At 43.3% G+C, this 21,723-nt stretch overlaps 1 protein-coding gene across 1 annotated transcript in view; it reads right to left on the reverse strand.

The window, feature by feature from the left end:
* The window catches only part of ABCC4 (ATP binding cassette subfamily C member 4), a 285,679-nt gene that overhangs the window by 45,009 nt on the left and 218,947 nt on the right, over nt 1-21,723 (reverse strand). Inside the window, exons 20-24 of the mRNA XM_023218080.3 lie at nt 19,520-19,670; nt 11,957-12,076; nt 10,720-10,830; nt 9,702-9,802; nt 8,162-8,353 (exon numbers count right to left, since the gene is read on the reverse strand). Coding sequence (XP_023073848.1) covers nt 8,162-8,353; nt 9,702-9,802; nt 10,720-10,830; nt 11,957-12,076; nt 19,520-19,670 — 675 coding nt within the window. The remainder of the gene's footprint in view (nt 1-8,161; nt 8,354-9,701; nt 9,803-10,719; nt 10,831-11,956; nt 12,077-19,519; nt 19,671-21,723) is intronic.

The following is a 21,723-nucleotide window of genomic DNA, read 5'->3' on the forward strand; positions in this document are numbered from 1 at the left end:
AAGATAACATATTCTTTGGTAAAGAAACTTCCAAATATTAAATATCTGACTATATTTTGTCTCAAAAGGAAATGTTTTAAAATTCTGAAGTGAAGATTGCAGTGTCTTAAAAGACACTAGCAGCCAAAAAACACATAATGAGATCAACAACAACACAAATAACATTTGCCGTTTACGTAAGGCCTTTCATCTGCACAGCTCAAAAGGCATTCTACAAACTAATTAATACTTACAATTGTCCCTTGAGAAACATTTGTGTCAAGTATCACTCCTCTATTAAAGCCAAGACAGAGAGAAATGAAGTGCACGGCCAATACGATCAAAGAATCAATAAAATGCAGGAAAAAAGGTGGGGGCAATACCTCTATACTGTAAAAACTGGCTTTCACATGTGTGCATACAAATTTGTATGCAGAAACTGGCCTCTGTACCAAGGACCTTGCCCACCTGCAAATTTCCCGATGGGACCTTCCCAAGAAATGACATCCTCCTTATTTAGGAATCTGGAGTCAACGAAGGATATAAAAGATGCCTTCAATGATTTGTCAATTATTCAATAAATTTTAAAACTCACTGCAGAACTTTACTGGGCACTGGATATGTGTTGGGAATGTTACATATTACCTCATTTGAACACCTCCATATCTGTAAAGTCAATAATGGCATTTCCACAAGGAATTATCTTTAAAGAGATAAGTGTACAAAATATAAAAATGTAAATGTTTAAAAAGTGGCTTTAGCTAATTGTATTACCTTTGGAGTCATATTCTACCTAATGGTAAATCCTAGTTTATACTTTATAGGTGGCCCATTTTCTGCATATAGGTACATCTGGGTGTGTGTGTGTGTGTGTGTGTGTGTGTGTGTGTATACACACACACCCCAATTTGAATTTCTGAGATAATGTCACAGGGATATTAATTTCACAGGGATATTAATTCAAGACAGAGGTGTCAGAAGTGACATAAACGAGTATTCATTTTTCCAGAGTTCTATCATTTAAGATAACATATTCTTTGGTAGAGAAACTTCCAAATATTAAATACCTGACTATATTTTGTCTCTGTCACACACATACACACACATATAGTGTATGTGGCTCATGTGTGTTTCTGAGTAAATCAGCACATGCCTAGACACAGACAAATGCTGTGTTTGTGAGAATGTGTGGACACTCACGTTATCAGCTCTATGAGAAACTGATCCATCTGTGCAAACCTGGACATTTGTAGGCTATTATTGGTAGATGGCCAGGATGGACTCCTTAAAGGTAGGGACACTGAGGGCTGCCTACAACCATAAGACTAGGCACTCCACACTCAGGTGAGGACATAATCAGCAAAAGGCAACCAAAGAAAATCTGGCTCTGGTTTTTTCTCTTTTCAAAGTCATCAAAATTACAGTCTCCAAGACTTTCACAAGTCACCAATGGGTTTTACCAAATCCTATGGAGAATATCACTAGTATCAGTAAGTTTATATTCTTAACACCAAAAAGACACTTAGTCTTATTTTAATTGCTTTGCAATTGACCCTTTTTGTTTTCCCAACTGGGCCAAGAGTGATCTCTTTGAACAAACATTAGACATTTGTACATGGGTCTCTCTTCATATATGAAACTCAACATGATCAATACCCAACACCCCCCTCAAAACAGCTGCTGCTTCTGACTCCTCCATTTTAATCCAATACATTCTTCCCCAAGTTCACAGGCTCAAAACATGTACTTCCCAGCTTTCCCCAACTCCAAGCACTAAAAATATTACTTGTTCTGTTTCTTGACTCACTACCCTCATTTTAATTTCTGCAACCATTAACTGAGTGCAAGGCTGCATTAACATCTGAAAAACAAAAACGCTTTTGCTAGTTATAATCAGTGCAAGTGAATCTGAAAAATAAATAAATGCTGGCCACAACCCCAGCAATCTGACAGAATCCTTGTCACATGTTAATACCTTTTCTTTCTGAACCTGAGTGTGAGTTATCTACGTTCCTAAAGATATAATCTCATATATGTAGGCACAATGAGAATATGAACAGATTATTGTAATCTATTTTCATTTATTATTTAATAAAAGTACTCACTTCAGTAGCTACGTATTACAGTATATGATTATTTATTCAACAAATCCCCTATTTGTGGATGTTTAGGCTGCAATATTTTGCTATTGTAAATAATACCATGTTAAATATGCTTGAAGCTACATCTTTGCAAACAACCTTAATTAGTTTCTTAAAATAAATTCTTAGATGTGGAATTGCTGAGGGACAGGTATGAACATTTTCAAAGGAGGCTGTTAAGTGATGCCAAACTACCCTCCAGAAATATGATACCAATTTCTACTCCCACCTGTATCCCTGCAAAGTCACTAAGCAGGGTGTTGTAACTTTGTTTTAGTCAACATTAGGTTGATTCTACAAAGTGGAATCACTTGCCCCATCACATCTTGCCAGTAGTACATAAAATCAATTGGCTTCAGGCCTTTAGCATCTTCCCCGTGCACTCAATTCTCAGATTAAACTTCCAAAGTACAGCTCTCTGCCTGGCACTCCACACTAGGAAACCTCCTCCACAAAACGGTCCCAACTAACCTTTCCATCCTCAGCACCATGAGCTGGCTTGAGTTTGCGGGGTGGCTGTGAGGACTAAGCGTGCACATGTGTGTTATTCACCTGGTAGTTCATGCTCCTGTACACTCAGAGGTGCCAAATTCTTCATTCACATCGAATCATGGCATTGAGCCTTGGCATATGCCATTGTGCCTTTCACATGAATTTCGACCTGCTGAAATTCCAACCACCTTCCAAAGTCTGTTTCAAATGCATAATTGCATTAAAATCCTCCACCTGTCCCCATGTGGATTTCTCCCACACTTAATGGCTGTCATAACACCTTTTTTCTAAACAGCCATAAAATCTGTGAACTCCTTCTGTCTTACAGCAGCCATTTATATGCTACTTTCTTTCTTCTACTAGGCCATATGTGCTGTAGAAAGGACCTATATTAGAATTAGCTTTGTATTATTTGTATCACCTGTGGTGTTCTGCAAAACAGAGAAATCCCCCAGAGAGCTGAGCATTTAACTCAGGCTTGAAACACTTACGGGAAATCTGTTGCCATACTGTTCAGGTATACAGTAAGCTAGGTGTTTTACACCTCTTATCTTGCTTAAGTTATACAACTCTAATGGTTAGGCCCTATCCCTTGCATTTTGCAAGAGAGAAAAATAGAGACTTAGTAAGACTTATTAAATCGTCTGAAATAACTGAGCCCCTAAGTGACAGAATGGGACTGAAACCCAGGTCTGCCTGCCTCTTGCCCATTCTGCTGATGGCCTCCCAATCACTTGGATAGCCTGGCTCTGTATTCCCTTGGTGTAGCTAGAAGGGATACAGCAGGGAGAAGTGTGGTTGTATTTAAAGGCACTGGCCTGCCACACTGGTCCTATTGTCACACATTAATGCATGCTGTGGACATGGATGAGTATAAAAAGGTGGCTGGGACAAGAAGATGACTACCTTGAGCCAAGATGGTACCTGTATTAGGGTGGATTACAGCTGTTGACAGGAAGAACTGGCACCCACAGAAGAGGCTGGGAGAAAAGCCTGCAGCTACGTTAGACACGGGGCAACTGGGAAACAGGCCAGACAGACTTAGTGTACTGTCTGGGGCAGTGAGACTCATTTTGATCCCATCAGTAGTGAAGGGAACTCAAACCCATGGCTGTGCTGAGCTGGTATGAGGACAGAGACTGCTATTCAGGGAAGGCTGTATGGTGGGATGAAAACTGTGATACAAGACAGAGATGACCGGAAAGGTGCAAATGAATGCATAAATGTGGAATCACACAGAATTAAATTGTAATACAAATTCATAATTTGCAGAATGTAAAAGTAAAAACAAAAAACCTGTCAGGTGGCACTTGGCCCAGGACTATCCAGAGTCTCATGTTTAGTCATGAGAGGGGCTGGGGAAATCCATAAGCTCAACTTCAAGTTGTCAAAGGAAGTTTCTTGGAAATCACAGATTATTAGTCATCAAAAATTGTTTAGCGGAGAGTGACGGCTTTACTGCAGGGGCGGGAGTGGGGGTGGTTCTTGTCCCAGTGCAATTTTAATCAAAAGGGTGGGGTGGGCCTGAGAGTCTGCATTTCTAACATGTTTCCAGCAGAGGCAGGTGATGCTGATCCCAGCCCCTGAGATGAGCAAGCAGGCAGGGGAAGTGGGATAATCTGGCTGTGAGAGGAGGGGTTTCTCAGCCAACATTAATGTAAAAAAGGAGAGAATATAAGAAACTAATATTTTGCACATTATAGCAAGGTCTAGTACACATCTGTAAAAATGTATTATCCAAGAAATAGCTCTGAGCAAGGGGAAAAAAAAATAACAAACCAAAATCAATCTACCTCTAAAGATGAAAAATGCTTTAAAATGGCCCAGTACTCTCTAAAATGATTAAATCAACCACAAAATCATCTAAATGAAAAATGCAGCCAGTGTTTGGAGTGTAACCAGGAAGCTTAGGGTGGTAGATACCTCATTTGAGTTCTTTCTTTTTTACTCGCTATTTCTTCCATGAATTAGAAACCTACTTAGCGCCTATTACTTTTGCCTATTTATTTTAATGTCCAGGAAATCTGAGCAGATGAAGCAATTGAAAGAGAATGAAGCCCTGTTTCTGTTGTGTGGGCACATTCCTACATCCCCGCCGGAACAATGCCCCTCTCCATCAGCTCCAACAGCAAAGGGACTGCCTGAGATCCTGGGGCGGCAGGCAGGTGTGGAGGAGACAAACCGTGAATATACACAGGCAAAGTGGAACCAACTCACCACAATGTTGCCTGAATGCCGTCTCTGAATACACAACTGAAGCTAAAGCTGACACTGTGAGTGAACCAGGACACAAATCAAAAGCCAAGTGGGGTCGGGCGCGGTGGCTCACGCATGTAATCCCAACACTTTGGGAGGTCGAGGCAGGTAGATTGCTTGAGGTCAGGGGTTCGAGACCAGCCTGACCAACATGGTGAAACCCCATCTCTACTAAAGATTCAAAAATTAGCCAGGTGTGGCAGCGGGCACCTGTAATTGCAGGTACTCGGGAGGCTGAGGCAAGAGAATCGCTTGAACCTGGGAGGCACAGTGAGCCGAGATTGCGCCACTGCATTCCAGCCTGGATGACACAGCGAGACTCTGTCTCAAAAGCCAAGTGGTTGTAGCTATAATCCAGTCTTCAAATTCAATTTACCCTCCCACATTTTAGATCTCAGGTAATCCTATGATTTGGGATGGTTTTAAGATGAAACAATATCAATGTGGGGATATAGGTTATTTTCTAACTTGTACAACAGAAGTTTGCAGATAATTCATATTTTATGGCTTCAAGGGAAATTTACAACGTGGCCAAACTAACAGAATGATATTGATCAGGGAGGACCTAATAAACACATTGTCTGAGAGTAAGCAGACATCCCTCTGGCACCATCAGAACAGAATCTGAGAAACCTTGCCTTCAGCAAGAGCTACAGCTGATGCTGCGTGCAGAGTGGTCTCCACCCTCTTCACGCTCACAAGGACCTGGGTAGATAATGACGAATCAGCTTTTGCTGCTTCCCTGGGTACTATCTGGGCATGAATCTGTACATTTATTTTTCATGGCACAAGGGTATCATTCATTCAATTATGACTATAGCCCATTAAATGGGTCTGTGGTAGGAAGAGCTGAGAAGAAAAAGAGCAGTTTTGAAAGTATCTAACACTGACACCCAGAGAATGGGCTGTTGGAGGAGCTGTTGTGTGTGTTTTGTTACTGATTTCTTCATACGTGCATATCCCTCACTCTCACAGGCGCCTATCATGTGCCCTGCAGCATGCCATTTTCTGGGGGCACAGAGATGAACATAAAATGCTCCCTGAATTTAAGAGACTCAGGGTACTGTGAGATGCTGACTCGGAATTATAAATCATGCCATCGTGCTATCTTCTTTAAAAAAAAAATTGTGGCAAAATACACAAAAGTACTTTATGTACTTTTAAAATTGTGGTAAAATAACATCAAATTGATTATTATAATCACTTTAAAATGTACAGTTCAATTATATTAAATACATTCATATTGCTGGGCAACCATCACCATCATCCATCTCTAAAACTCTGTTTATCTTATAAAACTGAAACTCTACACCCATTAAACACTAACGCCTATTCCCCTACCCTGCCACCCACCATCCTACCTTCTGTCTCCATGACTGACTACTGCAGGTACCCACTTGTAAGTGGAATCTTCTAGCACCGTCCTTAGGTGTCTGGCCTAGTTCACTTAGCATACTGTCCTCAGAGCTCATCCATGTCACAGCATGTGTCAGAATCGCCTTCTTTTTAAGTCTGGATAATATTCCATTTTGTGTGTGTATCACATTTGGTTTTTCCATTCCTTGGGCAATGGACACTTGAGCTGCTTCCACCTACTGCTCACTGCAAATAATGCCTGTAATCCTAGGCATGATTTGGGAGGCTAAGGTGGGTGGATCACTTTAGCTCAGGAGTTCGAGACCAGCCATGGCCAACATGGCAAAACCTGGTCTCTACTGAAAGTACAAAAATGAGTTGGGTGCCGTGGTGCACACCTGTAATCCTAGCTACTGGGGAGATTGAGGCAGGAGAATCGCTTGAACCTGGGAGGCGGAGGTTGCAGTGTGCCGGGAATGTGCCATTGCACTCCAGCCTGGGTGACAGAGCAAGACTCTGTATCAGAAAAAGAATCTATAAGACGATGTGGAGAACATAGTTTCAAAGAGGCAGAGATGTCTGAACTGACTGAAAAAGGATGCACACTAGGAGCAAGGAAGACAGGTGCTTGGGTGAAAGAAGAGCACCCTGAGTACAAGGGCTGTGTGTCCATATTGGGAGTTGTAAGGAGAGGGGTGGGAAGGGGAAGAGATTCTACTGTCTTGTTCTGGTTTAGTTCCTTCAAGAAGCTGTCCTAGTCCTAGCCAAGGGCCCCAGGCCACATGTGAAAGGGACATTGCTGGTAGACTTAGGTGCCTGCAGAATGAGCTCACAAACCTCCACACAGCCTCCCAAGCCCCTCCTTGCTTTCCTTTCACTGACTTTGAGTGAGTCTCTGGTGCCTTTACTGCCTCCAGCTTGGGGGTCTGATTTCTGAGCACTGATGGGGTCATGGGATCTGGGTCTTCCCTTGGGGCTGAGAGCCACACAGGTCCTGTCGGGGTGGGCCTGGGGCTCATAAGGTTGCAGCAGCTACTCACCCAGGCCAGGAGCTGGCCATGTAAGGATCAGATCTGTGATCAAACTGTTTCAGAAAGAAAGAGTTTGCAGTGAGAGGGATGGGGAGGGAAAGCAAAACACAGGTTAAAGGAAGGCAAGAAAGACTAACGAAAGGGCCTCATATGGTTTGGCTGTGTCCCCACCCAAATCTCATCTTAAATTCCCACATGTTGTGCGAGGGACCCAGTGGGAGGTAACTGAATCATGGGGCAGGTCTTTCCCGTGGTGTTCTCATGATAGTGAGTGTCATGAGATCTGATGGTTTTATAAAGGGAAGTTTCCCTGTACAAACTCTCTCTTTTCCTACTGCCATCCATAGAAGATGTGACTTGCTCCTCCTTGCCTGCCATCATGATTCTGAGGCCTCCCCATCCACGTGGAACTTTAAGTCCATTAAACCTCTCTTTCTTCTGTAAATTGCCTAGTCCCAGGTATACCTTCAGCAGCAGCGTGAAAACAGACTAACACAAGACCAAAGGACTGAGGAGGAGAAAGGCTGGAACAGAAGCTGCAGCAATGGAGAGGAAGAGAAGGACTTGAGAAATGCAACAAAGTAAAAATCAACAGAATTAGACATGGGAGTGTTGGTGACACAAAGCCAGAGTTGACTTCCAGGAAAAACCCATGAGTAATTAGGTGTCAAACCGAGTATCCTGGGTCACGTTAAGCTCCAGCCCTGAGGCCCGGGGCCCACCAACCACAATAAAGAATACACAGCATGAAGAAAGAATGTTGGTATCCACATTCCATGGTCAGTTTCCAAGACAGGTTAACCTATGTACCGCTAATCCCCTTCACACATCCACAAGGAAGACAGCAAGCACACAAAGCACTAAATCTTCTGAAATTGAGAAGAAGGAAAGATGCTTTAAACAAACCTTTTCTTGTGATTTAATGAGTGCCGTCAGATGCTTCAGTACCAGAGGCCCATCTAGACTGTACATGAAGTTCACATTGTCAAAGATGATCACTCCTTCATGGGGCCAGGTCGGTGGTGGGCGTTTCTGATATTCCCAAGGTGCTTCTTTTTCAAGGTCTGTGTATTCAATCACTCTTTCTACTGAGATCATCTGAAAGAAATATGACATCCCCAGGGGTTAGGAATGGAGGGTGTCATTCATGGATGTTAAGAGACTGTCAATGAAATGTTCTTCTTTCATACATAGTTGGCTAAGGAGAGAAGCAGGAGACAGACGAGGATGTTGATGACTTACAAATTTGGTTCATCATTGTGTAACACCTTCACTTACAACCACTTCCTTCAACATCAGGTTAAAAGAATGAGAGAAATGAATGCTTAGATTTTATTTATCCACTTTTCACATCTGTATTAAAGGCAAGAAAATTTTGTAAAGGAAAAGAATACTCACAGCTACTAATCAAGAATATTTTGCTGGCTGGGCGCGGTGGCTCACGCCTATAATCCCAGCACTTTGGGAAGCTGAAGTGGGTGGATCACCTAAGGTCAGGAGTTTGAGACCAGCCTGGCCAACATGGTGAAACCCCATTTCTACTAAAAATACAAAAATTAGCCGGGTGTGGTGGTGCACGCCTGTAATCCCAGCTACTCAGGAGGCTGAGGCAGGAGAATCACTTGAACCCGGGAGGCGGAGGTTGCAGTGAGCCGAGATTGCACCATTGCACTCCAGGCTGGGTGAGAAGAGCAAAACTCTGCCCCCTCACCCCCACCCCCATTAAATAATCTTTTGCTATAGAAGGATCACCTGATATAGATGGGTTAAATTGGATGACCATGAAACCTCACTGTAATAATTACTCAACTTTTGCTCCATGGGAAGAATGAAAAGATGTTTAGGTTTATTGCTTTTCTCCCTTTAGGGGAAGGTGCAAATATTTAAAACATTGATTAAAGCCTCCTATACCACCATAAACTAATACCCTTTGACTAACACATTCTAAGAGGTGGCTTTCTGTACCATGAAGGCACACCAGCAAACCTCAGGCCTTCCTTCCTTCTGTTCATCACATAAGAGAGTAAATACTGAAACTGGGAGAGGAGGAGACCCATTAATTAAATATAAACAACCTCAAAATCCTGAAATCTTCTTTTACCAGGAATGAGGAATTACCCATTAAGAAACAAAAATAAACAGGCTTCTAAGAAATTAGCTTATATCCTCTCTAGAATTTCTGAACCTCCCTCCTACAGAGACATTTATTACATCTGAAAAAGCTGTGATAAATATAAAACCTGCTGACATAGCAACCATAAGACTCAGAAAAAGATGTATATATTTTATTTTACATTAACTTAAAACAGATGGAGGAAGGATCTTAAAAAAATCTGTTAGCAAAGATGTAAGAATTACAGTTTTAGTATTTTACATAAGAATGGCTTTTATACCTTTTAATGGCAAGGAGACTTGAAAAGGCAAAGAACGTGAAGATAAATATTACCATATTCTCAACTTCGGCACTTTGTCGAACACACCACTGAAACATCCCCATGAGTGTGAGGGCATAGGACAGCGCCAAGCCCACCTGCCCGGCATCCAGAGCTACATAAGGAGAAAGAAGGGAATAAAGTCAGTCCCACTTCAAACCTAAGCCTGGCTCCTTCTGCCACTTACCAAGAGGAACCCTTCATAATGTCAAAACAATTCTCACATAATGACATTTATAGCTATACTTTTACCGTTTGTTGCTTGAGATCAAGAGACAATGGGGAAAACAACACTGTATATTCAGAAAAATTATTAGATGATTTTATGAATTCCAACAGGATCGACATACATTTAATTAACCACATTATATATGCAAGAAATAATGTCATTATTCAGATATTCATTACTATGGTTTCAAAGCCCATTACATTATTCCACTTTCCATGTGCAATGCAACCACAGCTGGAAACCACTAAAAACAAAGCAATAGGTTGTAAGTGCCAACGTTTTTGAGACTAAAATACTACTCTCCTTGTTTCATTAATAAGTATCGTAATGCACCGTTGTTACTGGGGTGGTGAACTCATGCCATGCTTGTCTGGTACCCACGTGGCAGTGAAGATAATACTCTTTCCTGCTGAGAATTTTTCTCAACCTCATGCACCAGGCAACTACAAACAACAGACACAAGCAGTTGGAAAGCTAGCACCACAAGCTGGACAAAATGCTTCAGAATAAATTGGTTCTCTCTTCGCAACTACCAGACGCTAACAGGAATGTTCAGAATCTCAACTGCGCATACCTCAACCCATGCAAAGAAAGATAAAAGAAACCTCTCAAGACCCAAATGACTCCTTAAATGAGTCACACTGCTGAATCCTATCCAACCTGACGCACCATAAATGATTTAAATATACTTCATTAGGACCAAACAGTATGTAGTATTAGACGAGGTGGCAAGAGTGCAATAACTGTAAACACAGCTATCAATTGTAATCATACCATACATAGTTAGTCACATCTGTACTTACTTTTTGCCAGAATCAGGGACCCAAAGGCAACGACGATGACAAACATGGCACAGATGGCATCCAGACGGACGGCGAACCAGCGGGATGTTGTCAAAAACAAGAACCAAGCCTCTGAATTTGAGAACGGTAACAAGCATGATGAGTAAGTAGAACCGTATTAACTGCATGGGATGCGAGAGTGCGTTTTGCTCAGTTGAGCTACAGAAGATGTTTACATGGAGTTGGGCAGCAAAGTTGCACACCCAAGGAACCTGTAGATTCCAGAAAGCTAAGTGATACAGGCGCTATATGATACACATACACAATGGTATACAATGGCTTTGAGTGAAGATGCATGCAAATATGAAACCCAGGAATATGATCCTAATAAAGAACCGAGAAAAATAGTCTCATAAGGACATCTCTTGCAGTGCTGAGAGGTACTTATGTGAAGTGCATCTCACGCGAAGTCCACCCACGCACATGGTTGACTGTTCCAGTTCTCCAATAGCAGAGTGTAGTCCCAATTTACTTCTCCCACCTTCCACACTTACCAGAAGGCCCGCGCACACTATTGCTTAGGGACTATATAAAAATGACCTCACTAACAGGATTTGCATGTGGTTTTTTGTTTGTTGTTTGTTTGTTACTTCTTTTTTTCCTTTTAGCAAGTGGTTTTTAAAGTGCCATTTAATCAGCAAGATAAAATAAAGATTGGAATGATGGATCCAAATTTTGTAGATTTGGTGGAAATTCTGAAATTTCCAAATCGAAAAAATCTTCACTGATGCAAAGGTCAGCAAACTACAGCATGTGAGCCAGCACTTATTTTTGTAAATAAAGTTTCACTGAAACACAGTCACAGCCGTTTGCTGATGTACTGACATCTGCTTTTGTGCTACAACAGCAAAGGTGGTTAATTGCAACAAAGACAATAATGGCACACAATGCCTAAAACATGTACTAGGTGGCCTTCTGCAGAAGACGTTTGCTGACAGAGTCACAGGCCATGCATGGTGAGAGAAGGGCCCTGCAAGCCAGTCAGGAGGCACAAAGAAGAAAAGAGCAGCAGCAATTCTGAGCGGAGTCCAAGCCCAGGAGAAGGGGATGGGCGGCGGGGGAGAGGAAGACGCGCAAAAAAGCAGGATGTGGGGCTGGGTCCTGAGGTGCCAGCCAACAGGCTCATCGGACCAGGGAAGTTAAGACAGACAAAGCAGCAGATCCTGTCCTTTGAAACCATTTCCAGAAATGGACAGACCTGAATGTAAATCCTGGTGTGCATCAAACAGTTCCTGACACCTCTCTTCTGCTTTGTATGCCCGGATGGTCCAGAGGCCCTGGAGAGAAGATGATAAGTGGGAAAACACTGGACTCCGAGCTGGGGAAACAGAGACAGAGAAAACCGCTCAGTGAGGCTGGATGCAGGGAAACCAGCGGCCTCCCAAGCTCCACGGTCATGCATCTACCAAACAGCATCTACCAAACAGCACACGCAGGCTTCCTAGGAGGCTTCATGTTTCAAGGAGAAATAAATGCTCCCAATAGCCTGAGGGGGCCCTGCCACTCTAATCTCAAGCTCCTGCTCAAACCACACCTCATGTAAGGGGCCTGGAAATAAACGTTTTATCTTTGACCACATTCAAATCTAGTTATAATTCTTTCCTTCCTAACTCAGTCTTGCAGTCTCTCCATACTCTTCCCTGACATCTCTTTGGGCAGAAATGATATTTCTGATTTTTGAGCCAGTAGGATTTTTAAAAACAATTCTCTATTACAAGTACTCACTATACTGAATTACAATTAGCCATCTATGTGTCTGTCTGTCCCCACCTTAAATTGTTAATTTCTCAAGGGTCAGCTATAACCATTGCATCCTGGTAACTCAACGGTACCTGGCACAGGACAGGTACTCGGTAAGTAAGTGAACAGACAGACAGTCACGTCCCTGCATCCTGGGGAATCTTCTGTGCCCACTCATGCTGGAACAATCCTTTATGAACTCCATGGACCTGGGTGCTGCAATACCCTTGTGCCGTGCCCAAGGAATCTGCCCAGCCAAGGTGTCTCTGAATGGTCTTAACACTGGCTCCAGGAACCTGATGGATATTTTTGTGACTACTGAATACTTGTCCTGATGTCTGGAGGTCTCCATGGCATATGCCGTTGCCTTTTTCAGAATCTGACTGTGGTCTCAGTGGGTTCATTGCCTCTACAGAATTTTAAAAGGTGAATTCTCTTTTGTGTGACTTCTTTTTTCTTTGGGAGCTGGATGTCCCGTGAGGTTCACTGACCAGTGGCTCCACCTTGGGCCGTTGTGTTTGTGTGGTGTTATTTATTTATTTATTTTATTATTATTCTTGTTTGAGATGGAGTTTTGTACTTTCATCCAGGCTGGAGTGCAGTGCTGCGACCTCGGTTCACTGCAACCTTCGCTCCCACTCCCCGCCCTACGCCGGGTTCAAGCGATTCTCCTGCCTCTGCCTCCCGGGTAGCTGGGATTGTAAGCATCCACCACCACTCACAACTACGTTTTGTATTTTAAGTAGAGACGGGGTTTTTGCCATCTTGGCCAGGCTGGTCTCGAACTCCTGACCTCAGGTGGTCTGCCAGCCTCGGCCTCCCAAAGTGCTAGGATTACTGGTGTGAGCCATTGCGCCTGGCCTGTTTTTTTTTTTTTTTTTTTTTTTTTTTTGAGACAGGATTTCACTGTGTCATCCAGGCTGGGTGGAGTAGTGTGATCATAGCTCACCGCCACCTCAAATTCCCAGACTCAAAACAGATCCTCCCACCTCAGGCTCCTAAGTAGCTGGGACTAGAGGTGCACACCACCATGCCTGGATAATTTTTGAGTTTTTCATAGAGATGAGGGTCTTCGTCTTTCCTTGGCCTCCCGAAGTGCTGGGATTACAGGCAGGTGTGAGCCACCATTTCCAGCAGGCCATTGTGTTTCAAGCACACAGTTTGATGACTACCAGGACATACCTCCCTCCTGCATGGCAGGGGACATGCAGGCTAGCTACTTTTGGGCAGGGACGAATTCCTGAGAGTTTCAATTGCCCACCATGAATGAGGCTGTACTGGGGCAGGTGGATGTTGGGGACACGTGACCCAGCACAATGTCTTTAACATTCTTTTCTGGGATAAACAATTTATGCTTTATAATTAGCAAACACTGACTTCGTTACCTGTGAAGCTCCCAGAGAAGACCCTATTAGTAAAACATGGGGTGTCTGGCAGAATTTTTTTTTTTTTTTTTTTTTTTTTAAAGACACTGCTTCACTCTGTCGCCCAGGCTAGAATGCAGTGGTGTGATCTTGGCTCACTGCAGCTGCAACCTCCCAGGCTGAAGTGATCCTCTCACCTCAGCCTCCTGAGTAGCTGGGACTACAGGTGTGCCACCACACTCAGTTAATTTTTGTATTTTTTGTAGACATTGGGTTTCGTCATGTTGCTCAGGCTGGTCTCAAACTCCTGGGCTCGAGCAATGAGGCTGTCTCAGCCACCCAAAGTGCTAGGATTACAGGTGTGAGCCACCGCGCCTGCCCAATCTATCTTACAGGTGGTGGTTACATACGTTTTATAAAATGATGAGGGGGTAGAGTGGGAGTAAGGGGTGGAGGGAGTGGAAAATTTAAGAGAAAAACTCTAACTCATTTTCTGGGTCGGACTCTTAGTCCAGCATCCTCCAGCACCCACATGTCCATGTGTGCTACAGCTGACTCAATACCGGTATGCCCACTGTACACACAGGCACTGCACATTCGGAGGTGCTGGGGTACCAGTGTGTCAAGACGTGGGGGTTCCACATACATCAGAGTCCAGAGTTCACAGTTCTGGAAGTGAAGAAGGAGCAGGCCGCCAGGTGTGAGACACTGGGGTTCTGAGAAAGTGGGAAGCCCTGGGTTGGGGAGGGCAGATGGAGCTGCAGATTACTGACTGTCCACCCATCCTCGGGGCTCTTTCCTAGCTGATACATCTGACTGGGGGCACTATCTTTCAGGGGCCCTCTCCTGTGATAGTGCTTTAACAAACCAGACCTTCCCTGAGCATAGATTCCCCACCAGAATGTGATCTGGCACTTCCCTTATATCTAATTCAGGCAGAGAGCCTCCCGCGAGTCCGCAGGGTTCTCTCTATTCTCTATCTCTGGCATCCACAATGTCCTCACTCTTCAATACACAGAGTAACCTTTTACTTGTTTTGTGTCGGCTTCGTACAACCTGTAACTTTGCACTGGGAAGGTGGCAGGTGATATGACCATAAGAGGACTGAGCTGGTGCTTCTGTAAGAAAGGCTGGATGTGCTGCACAGGTCTTTTCTGCACACGCGATGTTCTAGCCTGCACCCTAGGACTTGGTCAATCTGGAAACGGTGATATTGGGAATAACACAAGAGAATTCCAAGCTCCATTTCTCTACAAAGAGTTTGGCTCCCAGTAGTTCAGAGAAATCACTAGAACCATGCTCTTACTTTCAGAGCAAGGGAGCGTTGTGACTGAACACGTCCATCATCTAGAGAATGCCACTGAGAAGGAAGGAGATGTGGCAGTCATGGGGACAGAGACCTGGAATGAAATCCTTCAACATGGCTCTTGTCATTTGCTTTCCTTATCAGGAGATCCAAGTTGCCACTGTTTTATCTCCAACTGGGTTTCAGGGCAGGGTCAACTTGAGAAATTAGGTACCATCCCAGTTTTGAACACCCGGGAATATCATGAAGATCAAGCTACACACTTTAATTCACACCAAGTTACCAAGGTACAGCAGAAATCTGCAACCTTTGAAAAGATAGTCCTTTCTCTTTCACATCCCACTTAGGGCTGAGAGGGCTGCCAGTGAGGGTGAGCTGGGAGGTCTGCAAAGACAACTAACTAGCACCGAGGGAGAGCACATGCCAAGCCTCAGCTCTAATGCACTTGTCAGCAGTTTCCGGCTGACACAACCTGCCATTTCACAAGATCAACAGCTGTGTTTTCCACAACGTAGAGAACTCTTTAGGAGGCGCTCTACAGAGATTTTCTTTCTTCTCTGAAAAAGAACGTGAAAAGGAATTGCATGCAAAGATCTGGTCTACCAGTCTTGCTGCAGGGTACTGATGCTGTGTGGGACCTTTGAGGGTTATTATGGTTTTAATTCTCAAGGCTATAGTGTCTCTGGTAGTTCCTGTATGTTCAAGGTTTCCAAGCAGTCTCAGGCAACCCTCATAAGAACCCAACAGGGAAAGTATTATATCTTTGACAGAGGGAAAAACAGACTTGAGGCATCAACAACACTGCCCAACGCTGGGTGCAGTGGCTTATGCCTATAATCCCAGCACTTTGGGAGGCCATGGTGGGTGGATCATCTGAGGTCAGGAGTTTGAGACCAGCCTGACCAATATGGTGAAACCATGTCTCTACTAAAAATACAAACATTAGCCAGGTGTGGTGGCATGTGCCTGTAGTCCCAGCTACTCAGGTGGCTGAGACAGGAAAATTGCTTGAATTCGGGAGGTAGCAGTTGCAGTGAGCCAAGATCACAGCCACTGCACTCCAGCCTGGGTGAAAGAGCGAGACTACATCTCAAAAAAACAAAAACAAGAAAACAACAACAAAAAAAACACTGCCCAAGGTTAAGTCAAGTAAGCCATGTGAGTGGTAGACTTGGGTATTGGACTCATATCTGTTTTATTTCCGAGGCTGTGCTTTTAATCTGAGCCACAGTATCTCAGAGACAGAATAATCAGAGTCAAAGATTCTCATGCACCCTGAGGGCATTTTTCTCCAGACTTTGTAGCCCATGTTTTAAAAATCCCCAAATCTTACTTAGCTAATATCCAACAGCCTTCCCTATTCCTGTGCCGCTTATTAACTACCTTGCATTGAACAAAGTCCCTGGGAATCTAGGACGAACAAACTCAAGGATCTTACAGTCTAAAAACATGGGACACATGGGTTCACGCCCATGGCAGACATTGCTAGCGGATCACAATATCTTTACCAACAGAAATTGGATACGGCTTCACATTTCAGGCATTGCCAAATGAGTGGAAGTGGCTGGAGAAATGCAACCAAATGCCATTCCGGTTTTTATGCACTTCTCTATGACTGACTGTTGATATGGTCACTTGTGCAAAAATAAAATGATCAACTGCAGATTTTTTTTTTTTTTTTTTTTTTTAGTTTCATTCTTGTTACCCAGGCTGGAGTGTGTGCAATGGTGTGATCTTGGCTCACCTGAACCTCTGCCTCCCGGGTTCAAGTGATTCTCCTGCCTCAGCCTCCTGAGTAGCTGGGATTACAGGCATGTGTTACCATGCCGGCTAATTTTGTATTTTTAATAGAGACAGGCTTTCTCCATGTTAGTCAGGCTGGTCTCAAACTCTTGATCTCAGGTGATCCGCCCACCTCGGCCTCCCAAAGTGCCAGGATTACAGGTGTGAGCCACCACATCTGGCCCAGATTTGTTACTAAGATTCCTTAAATGCCAGCTATGGCTCCAGAGGCAGTGAGGCAGTCCGACTGAGGCTTTGGAAATCCTTGAGGGCACAAGGATGAAGCTGAGTTATGCCTCCCTGCCATGGCAATCAGGCATCCTGCTTTCAGCTGGTCACTCCAGCAGTGGTCTCAAAAAACAGGATCCACTGCTGCTGAGAAGAAACAGTGGAACTGTGATTTATGGTAGAGACCCACCACCCTGGATGGATAACAATAAATAGTTCCAACCAACCAGCCCCCATAGTTGGTGATCTGAGGGCATGGAGAAAGAAACATGCATATTTAACTCATTGTTACAGCCAAGCGGGTACAGGAACACCCAAACATGCCTCAGGGGCCATGATAAAGTTGTCAGAATCTCCACATGAAAATGTTTTCAAGCTTTAGGGTACATGCTGAAATTAGAGAGAGAAAACCCTACACTACTTCCCAAAAAGCCTTCCTAAGTCCCCTTTTCTGCACATCCACATGGATCGGATGTGGCTCTTGACACAGACAGAAGTCTACGTCAAGATGTTTCTTCTGGAACAACTGCTTCCTTCAACATACCACAGACTCCCTTAAAACAAGACTCTCGGATAACTTCATTTCATGAGCAGGCCCAAACCATAAAATGCCCGCACAGCCTTGCTGTCCACACACAACACTGGCTAGGGCCGGTGACCTGCACAAGGAAGGTCTCTCAGCAATTATACTCTGCCTTCCCTAGCAAGTCCTATTGGCCAAGTGTTACTCACATGTGAGCTCCACTGCTCGGCCTGCCCACTGAAAACCTTACAAGACTAGACCTCATGGTAGCTTAGCTGGTTTTCTTGATGATTGAAAAGTTTTTCTACAACTTTTATGGACTGTCACCCATTCCACTTCATGCAGACACTAAGGATAAATGCCTCTAAAGAGTTCGCTGTTGGCCAGGTGCAGTGGTACATGCCTGCAGTTCCAGCACTTTGGGAAGCTGAGGCGGGCGGATCACTTGAGGCCAGGAGTTAAAGACCAGCCTGGCCAACATGGTGGAACTCCGTCTCTACTAAAAATACAAAAATAGTGGGGTGTGGTGGTGCACACCTATAATCCCAGCTACTTGGGAGGCTGAGACATGAGAAATGCTTGAACCCAGGAGGCGGAGGTTGCAGTGAGCCGAGATTGCGCCATTGCACTCCGGTCTGGGCAACAGCAAGACTCCATCTCAAAAAACAAACAAACAAAAAAGTTCATTGTTAAAAGAGAAACATATATACATCACAACGAAAGACTGCTTTGTCCTGATAAGCTTCTATTTCCCACTCAGTAGAAGATACTGAAAATGATAGGACTCAATGTTTCTCTTCTAGGCATGGCTTCCAGAGGGCTGAGTTGGCATTCATTTGCAGTAACTATCTACAGTGGAGCTTTTCTGATACAAATATCTTCCTTCTTTACTTTTTGGCTATTATCCTTATACCTTTTATTAAAAAGTAGAGCAATTCTACTTTTCTTATGAGTTTGTGTTTTAACAATGATGAAATATGTTAATTTGTGCATGCATAATGAGATGAACTCTGGATTATTTCGCCTCTGCGATTACATGTGGAATAGAGTGATTAATCATAAAATGTCTTCCTCATGATTCCAAAACTAGGAAATTGAATAGAGCAACAGACTATATGTTTTCTAAACTGATATCTCTCCTTGTGATCTAAGGGGATTATTTTCAGTGTCCATATATATATAAACAGCCTGAGGGGGAGAAACCTCAAACAGTGACATCAGAACAAGCACCGCTGGTAACAAATGGACAACTGAAAATAACCATGCTTATCTTTTCAAAACGTTTAAAACTGTAGCTTCCTAGCCATTTTGTGAGTTTGCAAAAGTCATAAATTTACCAAATACAGTGCTTCTGACACCTCTTTTCCTTTCTCCATCCTTCTCATTTCCTTGTCATTTTAACATCTTCAGGAAAAGAAAAACACCCTAATTATATTCCTTCTATATTAGTTCCACCATGATCAAATATTTTATTTCTAAGAAAAATGTTTCATTAAATGCCAGCTTTGTGTAAGGAAGTATGTCATAAATAAGACACGAAGAGTCCCTGTCTTCATGGTGCTGACATTCCTGTAGAACATTATTCCCCATATGTCCTTCACTCCTTCCTTGTTCCAAATTGCAAAGTTGCACGTTGCATGCTATCAATTCCATATGCTCTAAGGGACACAATAATTCATGATGGCCAATATGTTCGATTACCTAACGTTAGAGAAATTCTGGAAGACAGAGTCTGCCGAATTTCAGGGGGTCTCTGTAACTATGGCATAAACGGAAGCTAGCTAGCATGTCTATACCAACCCGAGTTTCCATACTCACTTGTAGATTCCAGGCGCTTCACATCTCTTGACGTTTCCAAAAAATATCGCCGAAGAAAAATGAAAACGATTCCAAGGGGAACCAAGGGTATTGCGATCCAAGGAATCACAGCCACAGCCACAGAGACCACACCAACCACTTGTAGCAATGTCTGAAACAGAAGTAGATGCGGGTTTTCCTTATCATGTATTCTTTTCAAAAATGCTTTCGTGAGTTGTTGTTAGGATTACACTTCTTTCCTCAAAAGACTTACTGCAGTACCAGGGACTGCTTTTCCATCCAAAGGAATAACAACAGTATAGGTGGTCCTGATGACATCTATTACATGCCTGCCACGTGCCAAACACTATGATATGAACTTCTCCCTTAATTTTTTTTTTTCTTTTTCTTTTTTTTGAGATGGAGTCTTGCTCTGTCACCCAGGCTGGAGTGCAGTGGTGCCATCTCCTCTCACTGCAGCCTCCCGCTCCCATGTTCAAGTGATTCTCCTGCCTCAGTTTCCTGAGTAGCAGGGACTACAGGTGCATGCCACCACGCCCGACTAATTTTTGTATTTTTAGTAGAGATGGGGGTTTCACCATATTGGCCAGGCTGGTCTCGAACTCCTGATCTCAAGTGATTTGCCCACCTCTACCTCCCAAAGTGCTGGGATTACAAGCGTGAGCCATCACACCAGGCCCCCATTAGTTCTTTTGATACACTCACCAGCCCCATGAGTCAGGCATTATGACTTTCCCTATTTAGCCGATGAGAAAACTGAGATTCAGAGTAGAATTTGAATCCCAAACTACCATGAGTCAGTTGATGTCATCAGGGCAACGAGCAAGCAGGCATCACAGACAAGAAACCCAGAAGCCTCAGCTATGCACGGGATAAGGAAGTGACTAATTGCAAATTCAGAGCTCAGAAAAAAAGGAAATAATTTAAATCTTCACCTTTGGAAGTGGGGAGTCATCTCTCTTGGTATCTATCCTTTGCTAATATTTACTGAATGCTGATTGTGTATCTGGCTGTATATTAAATAGACATGTATCAACTTGCTTAAATCTACGCCGGGCGCGGTGGCTCAAGCCTGTAATCCCAGCACTTTGGGAGGCCAAGACGGGTGGATCACGAGGTCAGGAGATCGAGACCATCCTGGCTAACACAGTGAAACCCCGTCTCTACTAAAGAATACAAAAAACTAGCCGGGCGAGGTGGCGGGCGCCTGTAGTCCCAGCTACTCGGGAGGCTGAGGCAGGAGAATGGTGGGAACCCAGGAGGTGGAGCTTGCAGTGAGCTGAGATCCAGCCACTGCACTCCACCCCGGGTGACAGAGCGAGACTCCGTCTCAGAAAAAAAAAAAAAAAGAAAAAAAAAATCTCACAATATCCCTATGAAGTAGTATTACTACACCATTTTACAGATGGAGACACTGAGGCACAGGGAGAAAAAAGTAACTTGATCAAGAACACACAGCAGCAGTCACAGCGCCAGGGAGCATGCATCGTCAGCCACTACATTTTAGCTTGTCCCAGCATATGGCTAGCTTTTTATTGATCAAGATACAATCCTTGAATTTGTCTTTAATTTTTCCTCCAAACACACTTACATAAGAAATTAGAGTTCATTAACATGCCCAATAAAGAATAGATAAGAGAAATGTAATAAAATTTTTACATGTTTTAAAAGATCTGAGACTTTTAAAATTACAATATATTGAAATTTGTATTGTCAGAAATTTTTGCCTTCTATTTATCTTATGTTTAGTAGCATTGAGGAAGAGGTTTGATAACAATAAAACAACTTAAAATGTCTAACAGCGTTTTTTTTTAGCTTTAACGCTTAGATATGCATTAAATTTTCCGCCATTAGGAGAGTATTTCAAATGTCTATTTCAGAGGCACGTGATGATAACAATAGCAAATGACATTTATGAGTTGTTTCTGGATGGAAGGCACTGTGTTAACGGGCCTGTAAAAGTTCATTTACCCATCACCTCACCCAGCAAGGTGACGTTATCTTTGGAAATTACCTTGGTCTAAAAGGTAATACAAAAACATAAAAACCCAAGACACTGGATGATGCTCATTTCAGTATTCATCTTTACTAGGAAACATGATATATCATGGCTTCGGGAAATATGAGTGCAACTCAAGTTAGTCCCTACCTACTCTGAAACTGCAACGCTTGCTTCTTTTTTTTTTTTTTTTTTTTTGAGACAG

The sequence above is a fragment of the Piliocolobus tephrosceles genome, chromosome X (assembly GCF_002776525.5).
Source record: "Piliocolobus tephrosceles isolate RC106 chromosome X, ASM277652v3, whole genome shotgun sequence".
Classification (NCBI taxonomy): Eukaryota; Metazoa; Chordata; class Mammalia; order Primates; family Cercopithecidae; genus Piliocolobus; species Piliocolobus tephrosceles.